Raw genomic sequence first — 9,688 nt, forward strand, 5'->3', positions numbered from 1 at the left:
CTGCCTTCCCTTTATACGTACATCCAGATAAATTACCATATGCAGGGAAATCGTTTATTGTCCACATTAATAACGCCTTCAAGTTAAAATCTGTTTTAGTAAACGAATCATATACCTGCACCCCTTTCTCCCACAACTCAAAAAAATCATCAATCAAGGGCTGCAAGTATACATCAATGTCATTACCCGGTTGTTTTTTTCCTGGAATCATCATGCTCAGAATTATGTTGTCACCTTGCATACACAACTGAGGGGGCAAATTATTAACCACGAGCATCACTGGCCAACAACTGTGGGCTGCGGAAAGATCATCAAATGGATTAAATCCATCAGCAGCAAGCCCAATACGCAAATTACGGGGATCTGAAGCAAACTCGGGATACTTTTTGTCTATGTGCTTCCAAGCCAAAGAATCTGTTGGATGACGCATCTTCCCATCCTTACTCTTGTTTGTCGCGTGCCATATCAACTGCTCAGCCAGTGCTGCTGATTGAAACAATATTCTCAATCTAGACACAATGGGGAAGTACCTAAGCACCTTCACCGGTATCTTCTTTTGCGGCTTGTCTATCATTTCAGCATCGTCCATGTTAGATGTGTCTTCCTTCCACCTAGAATAATGACATTTAGGACACTCGTCTGCATCTTTCAAATCTTTTCTAAACAAACAACAATCATTAATACAAGCATGTATTTTCTGGTAAGTCAATTGATAATATTTCAGCATCTTTTTCACTTCATATGTTGAGCAAGGAAGACAATGATCTGGCGGCAACAAGGAACCGATTGTCTTGAGAAGTTCGTCAAAAGATTTCCTAGATAAACCATTTACTGTCTTGTGCCTATACGATTCAACAGTAATGGATAACTTTGTGTGTTTTTACAATTAGGATATAACGGTGTGTCCGCATCTTCCACATGGTTTTCCAAACCCTCAGCTTGCACAGGTTCATGTCCCTGATCGATATGTGCATCAGCTTCAACAGCAGCATCTATATGATATGATCTCCTTGTTGCTCCCTCTTGGTGTACATCAGTAGAAGTGTGTATAGTCTCCCCGTGAAAAACCCACTCAGTGTATATAGGATCCCAACCTCGTTTCAGCAAGTGAAGATGCACTTCTTTCGGAGGAAGTGGGAAAGTGAGATTCTTACAATCAACACAAGGACAACTGAATTCAGAAGGATTTCCAAGTCTCTGACAAACGGTATCTATGAAATTCTTCAAGGCCTCCTGATATGGAAGATCACCCCTACATGAAAGAACGACGAAATAATTAATCACGGAATAACACAATAAAAGAGGGAAAACCAATGTAAAGAATGTAATATTCTACAGTGAACAACATATTAACCTTGGCCAACGAACCCAATCTTTATTCATAATTTTGAATGACTTGAATCTGCAAATCTGTTCAGTTCTTCAATCCAGTTAAAAAAAACCTTTCAATTTCCCTTCTCAACCAACACTGGAGCCACTTCTTTGGTTGGAATGTTGAATTTATTAAAGATTAATGGCACCTGGCGCAATCAAAATATGATAACCAGCATAAGTAACCACAATGGATTAACAAATCATAAGATATTTACATATACAAAAAGGGGATTGAGAATACATATTCCAGAGTGAGGTACTGATATGAATATTTAGCTAGCATATAACAACCACCTTGTTTAGTTTTTTATGTATATAGATACATTTCGAACTAGTATAACCAACCTCGTCTAAATTGAGTACATCAGGCCACATGTATAACCATTTGCTACTAAGAGTGCCTCTACATCCTACACAGGAAAAGCTTTAGACAAACTGGCCAATCAAATTGAAATCAAGTCCTTCAAACAAACTATTCGCACTGTTTAGACAACATATGTCAATACTAGTTAATCCAGTTCAACTTCCCTTCAATGAACTACATATGTGAGTACTAATTATAGACATTCAACACATTGGAGCAGGCAATTCTTATTCGACAAGCGGTATGAGGGAAAAGTCACTAAACACAGTCGCATGAAATTTATATAACATCAATCAGAAAATTCAGGAGAACATTTCCTCATATCATGCACAATTTGAAACGTTATATGCTTAGACATGGGGAAAATTAAAATTAAAAACCAAAGTAAAAATCAAGAGTCTGCGCAAAAATGCCGCAGAATAGGTCACAGAACTGCGAACCTACAGTTTTCAGTTTTGATGAAGTCTTATATCTCAAGGGCCAAATCTCCTAAAAGGCTTGTTATGTTTACTGTCATCAAATTCATGATGACAAGCAATCACATCACATCTACATTGGATCAGAACAAAATTGAACTCAGAACACACAAATGGAGCAATTGAAAACTCTCTAGAATCATGAAACCCTCTTTTCTTCATTACTGTCATGCAAATAAGAAAGGAGCAAACTACCCATATTGTTGATTTTAATCAAATTTTAAACCAAACCCATATTGTTCTGTGTTGATTATCACAAAAAGAACATAATTTAATGCAAACTACCAAAATTTAATGCAAACTACTCAAATTTAATGCAAAAAAGTCACTGAAAAAACCAAATTCAAAAATCAAAAAAACAATATACCCTAAATTGAGCTTTGGTTACAAATCGATCTTCAACTTCGGGAAATTGGTGGAGGTGGTTAGTCGAGATATGGGTTACAGATCGATCTTCAACATTGTGTGGTGATGATGAAGTTGGTGAAGTAATCTCCTGAGATCGATGAAGTTAAAAACGATGGTAATGAACGGAGCTGTTGGAGTCGTAGACGATGAACTTGCCAGTGGTTTGAGTGATGGAGGTGCTGTTGTACCGAAGTGGTTTGAGTGATGGTGGTTTGAGTAATGGTGGTTTGAGGTGAAGTTTCTCCGTCGAACACACTGGGGAGATGCAGTTGAGGGAAAAAAAGAAAAGGATAAGGAAGGAATAAATATGAGAATGATGTTAAACAACAAAAAAAAAAAACTTAACGGCTGTAGATGAAATAGAATTAAAAATTAAATGAATGGGTGGTTATGATGGGATGATATACATAGAATATTCCAAAGGAATATTCCTAGTATATGGTTGGATTCATCGTTCTTACGAAGTCCCCGACTTAGAGTAGTCCACTCATCGCCAGGTTTCGATCTCGGATCCATGTTATGTCTCGAAGTTGTCAAAACCGGTCAGGTTTAAGGGTTGGAGGAATATTATGAAAGCATCTTACCTATGAATCAACAGATTCATCGTTCTTATGAAGTCTCCGAGTTAGAGTACTCCACTCACCGCCAGGTTTCGATCTCGGAGCCATGTTATGTCTCGAATTTGCCAAAACCGGTCAGGTTTAAGGGTTGAAGGAATATTATGAAAGCATCTTACCTATGAATCGACAGATTCATCGTTCTTATGAAGTCTCTGACTTAGAGTAGTCCACTCACCGCCAGGTTTCGATCTCGGAGCCATGTTATGTCTCGAAGTTGCCAAAACCGGTCAGGTTTAAGGGTTGGAGGAATATTATGAAAGCATCTTACCTATGAATCGACAGATTCATCGTTCTTATGAAGTCTCCGAATTAGAGTAGTCCACTCACCGCCAGGTTTCGATCTCGGAGCCATGTTATGTCTCGAATTTGCCAAAACCGTTCAGGTTTAAGGGTTGGAGGAATATTATGAAAGCATCTTACCTATGAATCGACAGATTCATCGTTCTTATGAAGTCTCTGACTTAGAGTAGTCCACTCACCGCCAGGTTTCGATCTCGGAGCCATGTTATGTCTCGAAGTTGCCAAAACCGGTCAGGTTTAAGGGTTGCAGGAATATTATGAAAGCATCTTACCTATGAATCGACAGATTCATCGTTTTTATGAAGTCTCCGAGTTAGAGTAGTCCACTCACCGCCAGGTTTCGATCTCGGAGCCATGTTATGTCTCGAATTTGCCAAAACCGGTCAGGTTTAAGGGTTGGAGGAATATTATGAAAGCATCTTACCTATGAATCGACAGATTCATCGTTCTTATGAAGTCTCTGACTTAGAGTAGTCCACTCACCGCCAGGTTTCGATCTCGGAGCCATGTTATGTCTCGAAGTTGCCAAAACCGGTCAGGTTTAAGGGTTGCAGGAATATTATGAAAGCCTCTTACCTATGAATCGACAGATTCATAGGTAAGATGAAGTCTCCGAGTTAGAGTAGTCCACTCACCGCCAGGTTTCGATCTCGGAGCCATGTTATGTCTCGAATTTGCCAAAACCGTTCAGGTTTAAGGGTTGGAGGAATATTATGAAAGCATCTTACCTATGAATCGACAGATTCATCATTTTTATGAAGTCTCCGAGTTAGAGTAGTCCACTCACCGCCAGGTTTCGATCTCGGAGCCATGTTATGTCTCGAAGTTGCCAAAACCGGTCAGGTTTAAGGGTTGGAGGAATATTATGAAAGCATCTTACCTATGAATCGACAGATTCATCGTTCTTATGAAGTCTCTGAGTTAGAGTAGTCCACTCACCGCCAGGTTTCGATCTCGGAGCCATGTTATGTCTCGAAGTTGCCAAAACCGGTCAGGTTTAAGGGTTGGAGGAATATTATGAAAGCATATTACCTATGAATCGATAGATTCATCGTTCTTACGAAGTTCCCGACTTAGAGTAGTCCACTCACCGCCAGGTTTCGATCTCGGAGCCATGTTATGTCTCGAAGTTGCCAAAACCGGTCAGGTTTAAGGGTTGGAGGAATATTATGAAAGCATCTTACCTATGAATCGACAGATTCATCGTTCTTATGAAGTCTCTGACTTAGAGTAGTCCACTCACCGCCAGGTTTCGATTTCAGAGCCATGTTATGTCTCGAAGTTGCCAAAACCGGTCAGGTTTAAGGGTTGGAGGAATATTATGAAAGCATCTTACCTATGAATCGACAAATTCATCGTTCTTATGAAGTCTCTGACTTAGAGTAGTCCACTCACCGCCAGGTTTCGATCTCGGAGCCATGTTATGTCTCGAAGTTGCCAAAACCGGTCAGGTTTAAGGGTTGGAGGAATATTATGAAAGCATCTTACCTATGAATCGACAGATTCATCGTTCTTATGAAGTCTCTGACTTAGAGTAGTCAACTCACCGCCATGTTTCGATCTCGGAGCCGTGTTATGTTTCGATGTTTCCAAAACCGGTCAGGTTTAAGGGTTGAAGGAATATTATGAAAGCATCTTACCTATGAATCGACAGATTCATCGTTCTTATGAAGTCTCTAACTTAGAGTAGTCCACTCACCGCCAGATTTCGAGCTCGGAGCCATGTTATATCTCGAAGTTGCCAAAACCGGACAGGTTTAAGGGTTGGAGGAATATTCTAATGGCACCGATATTATTTATAGATAGACGGATTCATCGTTTTTACGAAGTCTCTGACTTAGAATAGTCCACTTACCAGTTACCGCCAAGTTTCGAGCTCGGAGCCAGGTTATATCTATGTTACTTAGAGTGTTACCACCAATTTTGTTGTTGTAATTTTGTCTAATCCAACGTACCAAAGTTAGGGGAAGCAACTTCTACTAAATCTAACGGTGGGAATCTTGTGTTTGTTTGTCAAAAATTGTGTTTCTTTGCCAATCCGTATGCTTTTTCTTAGACCAGTCAGAATATTCCACTTTCCCGCCCCAGATCCCGCCCAAATTTGGTCACGTGTCTGCCCAAGAAATTTTCAGACAAGATTTAATGTTTGACCACTGCAACGTGTCCTATCCCATGTTAATTCCCCCCAATATTTTCACAACGCGCCCAAAATCATTATTCTCTTCACTCTTCACAAAAATAAGAAAACTCTCTCACCAAAAAAAAAGAAAAAAATCTCTCACCTATCGCCATGTCTGCAACTGTGAAGCTCTAACCCTAACAATCTCTTATCCGAAACCCTAACAATCTCTCATCAGAAAACCCTAACAATCTCTCATCAGGAAACCCTAACAATCTCTCAATCACTCAAACTCTTCAGAAAACCATAACTATTTATTAATCTCAGAGCTCTTCAACTTTGAAGAAAACCCTAACAAATTTTCAAGAAAAGGATTTCACGAAGGGGTAATCTCTCATACTCTCAAATCTTAAGAAAATAAATCTCTTTGTTCCAGTTTTCTATTTTAGTAATTTTGAGTTTTTTTTTCTTCACATAAATGTTCAGATATTCACATGCAATTTAGGATTTGTTGTTTCCATGATGAAATTGGTATTGGGTCCTATTTAATTTTGGGAATTTTCGATTTTATGTCTTTTTATGATGATTTTCATTTCGATGATTGTCTCTGCAGCTCATGTTCTAGTTTTTTAGGTCTTTGTTCTGTGTTATAACAAAAAATCCCCCCTTTTCTTCCTTCCTATTTCCAATCCCTCTCTCCATCTTTAAATTAGCAAATACAGAGAACCCTAGATGGCCATGATTCCCATTAGCAACAGGGAATAAAAAATCATGTTAATGGGGAGGTGCTCTTCATGGGCTCATGACTACAGCTTTAGTGTAATAATTGTAGTAGCAAAGATATGTGGAGTACTAGTGCAAAAGTTTAGCCACTGTGATGCATGAAGTATAATTTAGAATTCGTAAGAATTTGTGATTTGATAGGTGTAGACTTATTCTCTTTAGGTGTATGATTTGATTATATTTGTGCCAAAGCATGAAGTTTAGCCACTGTGATTATATTTTTGCAAGGCGTAACTGCAATAATGAAGACTAACAAGGAAACAATAAAGAAAAAGCTGGTCAAGGAGTTGGCCATAAAGGTAAAGGCTTCTCATCTCAATTTCAGTGCAAATAAATTTATTCACCATATCATTTTAACTAACCTATATGCATTGTTGTTGCAGATGAAAAACAAACAGTCCAAAACTGATAAAGGTTCTCCATCTGCAGAACCATCCCTTCCACCTGAAAGTAGGCGATCATCACCAAGGAACAAGAAGTTTGCGATAAAGGTAAAGATTTTTCATCTCAATTTCATAACAAACTACTTACCTTCTCATTTTAACTAAGCTACACTTTTTGCAGATGAAAAACAAGCAGAACACTCAACAGTCCCCAACTGAAAGTGCTTCACTCACTTCAAAGCTGCAAACCCCGACTCAAACCAAGTCCGCGGAACCATCTCTTTCACCTGGAAGTAGGCGATCATCACAAAGGAACAAGAAGTTAGAACCAAGTGCTGTTGTTTCTTCTCTAACTAAATATGCAACAACTCCATAGCATCGTCGACAACCTGAAAGTGCTAAAATGTCATCACCAACTACAAAGAGACAGGCTACTAGGAAGAAGAATGTGCAATCTGAAAGTGCTTAACATTCACAGACCACAACTACAAAGTCCCAATAAAAAAACTCTGAAGGAGATACTGGAAAATCTGGAGTGGGGCGAAAGAATGTAAAGCGGAAACTTGACACAAGCAGCACAGGCCCATGTCTGAATGTTCAACTTAGGGATCCACACGACACTCTCGCAAATTTTCAAGATGAAGAAGAAGAGGAAGAGGAGGAGGAAGCTGTGGAAGAGGATAACTCTGATCATGTGGAGCCTGATGTGGAAGAAGAGAATGATAATGGTAATGGTGATGAGCCTGAATTGGAAGAAGAAAATGATAATGGTAATGATGATAACGAGGAAGGTGAAGAAGGAAAAGAATCGAAGAAAATAAAATATGTTCCACGTGGTCCAACCCAGATGTATGCACTGAAGTTAGATTCTGCTGATCCGAAAAGAACAATTTCCTTCAACGCTAATGAACAACCGATTGGTGATCCATCTGTGCAACTTGCCAGTGTGCTAGGGGTGCTTGTTCGGAAACTTCCATTAACGTACAAGGATTGGAGACTTTTCCCTTATGAAGCCAAAGAAAACATATGGAAGATAGTCTCGGTTCGCAATTGATAACTCTTTAACTCTTTTCATTCGTCAATAATTATTTAAGTCATAGTCAACAATTATTTAATTCATAGCGTATTCTAATTCAATTATTTAAATTTATTTGTAGAACCGATTCATTGTGCCTGAGTATTACAAAGACTATTATTTCAGCAAGATGGGAACTTATCTTAGAGAAGCAAGGTCAAGGAAAGCTGGTTTGGTACTCGACGCTTTGGATCGGCTACAAGGGGAAGTGTTGTAGTAATAAAATTGCGATAAGTAAGGGTTTTCGTTTCTCGGACTTGAATAGATTTTTAAAACAAAAATATATACAAAAATATTAACAATGGGCGAGAGGTACTGGGAATAGGATTCCGCCAAATTCATTTCTTAAGGTTCAAATAATAATTCTTTTATCAATAATAGCTCGAAAAATATATTAAATATATCGACTCTAATTTATTGCCAAGATAGATTCTCAAAATATTAGGTGTAAATGTTAAGCATGGGACATCAAATCATCTAAGCTAAGCATGACCCATCAAATCAAATCACAACTAATTAATTTAAATCATAATTTCAATTAAAATTAATGCAAAAGTCATGAAAAGAATTAAATATAATTACCCAAGTGTGAAATAAGGCTTCCTCCATCGCCCTAGTGTTGGGATTTAGCTTCTCATATTAATCATAATCTCAAAATACATGTATGTTGCTCAAAAGTTGATTAAAATGATAAGAATGAGTAAAACAGTGAATGTACGACCAACAGAAGGCGTCACAAAAAGAACGATAAGAGACAGGTGCTGCTGATATTTAGGTTGTGCTGCGACCCACGGATGCGCGTCTTAGACGCTGTTCATAAACGACTGCCCTCGCGAGTCCGTTCTTCGTGTTCTTGGTGTTCATCATCAGCAGCAGCAGAGTTTTGTTAAACTCTGATTTCGTCTTCTCTAGCTCTCCCTAGCTCCCAAAACTCTCGACCGCCCTTCCCAATGACCGATACTTGTATTTATAGTGTTTTGGAGCAAGAAATCCGACCATTGATTGCGTATATTTTCTCTTTAATTCGATTATTCTTTGCTGCCCAAAAATGAGAATATTTACCATTTATAGAATTTCCACACGTTAACTCGCTTCCAAAACGCTCCAAATTAGTTTCTTCATGCCTTAGAAGCTTTCCCGCACCTCCACATCACTCCATGCACAGCACAAACACACTTGAGCTCGTGTTCAATGTGTGTTGCTCTGTTTTGAGTTTGGTGAATCGAACCGATAATTCCAGCCTAAATTGATCGATTCTGACACCCATACTGTGTTACTTAAGCTATATCACATATTCCTACCAAGTTTGAGCCATTGAATTGCACCACAACACCTTCATTTTGTCGATTGAAATTCTGCCAGTTGATGAACCAATTTTCCCGCCAATTTTATTTTTTCAAATCGTGAAGAAGGTGTCCCCTTAGCAAACAGTGGTGTCCCCTTAGTAATTAGGTTACCCATTATCCAAAAGCGAGAGTCCGAATAACACTTGTCCTCCGGGTGCCAAAATCAACTTTTCGAGCCGAATTTTCCAAAAATGTTTATTTCCTAAAAATACATAAAAACACAATATTAGTACAAAAATAGAGTTCCAACAATACGGACATTGAGGACAAATTAGACACAAAAATGTGTCTATCAAATACCCCCAAACTTATTATTTGCTAGTCCTCGAGCAAGACTAAAAAATAAAATCGAGTTAATCTCGGGTGGGTTTAACAGAGGTGTACCCACAAAAACCATGACTTCTAATTGGTCACAAGTATCCAAAGAGCTATGAGGACAT

The 9,688-nt window shown here is 38.6% G+C and overlaps 1 protein-coding gene across 1 annotated transcript; it reads left to right on the forward strand.

Moving 5' to 3' along the window:
- Positions 1-6,686: 6,686 nt before the first annotated feature.
- Positions 6,687-8,119, forward strand: LOC113338454. Its single transcript, XM_026583873.1, has 5 exons — positions 6,687-6,743; positions 7,009-7,120; positions 7,343-7,555; positions 7,694-7,869; positions 7,985-8,119. The coding sequence occupies exons 1-5, from the start codon at positions 6,687-6,689 to the stop codon at positions 8,117-8,119; spliced, it is 693 nt and encodes a 230-aa protein (XP_026439658.1).
- The last annotated feature ends 1,569 nt before the right edge of the window (positions 8,120-9,688 follow it).

The sequence above is a fragment of the Papaver somniferum genome, unplaced genomic scaffold (assembly GCF_003573695.1).
Source record: "Papaver somniferum cultivar HN1 unplaced genomic scaffold, ASM357369v1 unplaced-scaffold_19, whole genome shotgun sequence".
In the NCBI taxonomy this organism is placed as follows: domain Eukaryota; kingdom Viridiplantae; phylum Streptophyta; class Magnoliopsida; order Ranunculales; family Papaveraceae; genus Papaver; species Papaver somniferum.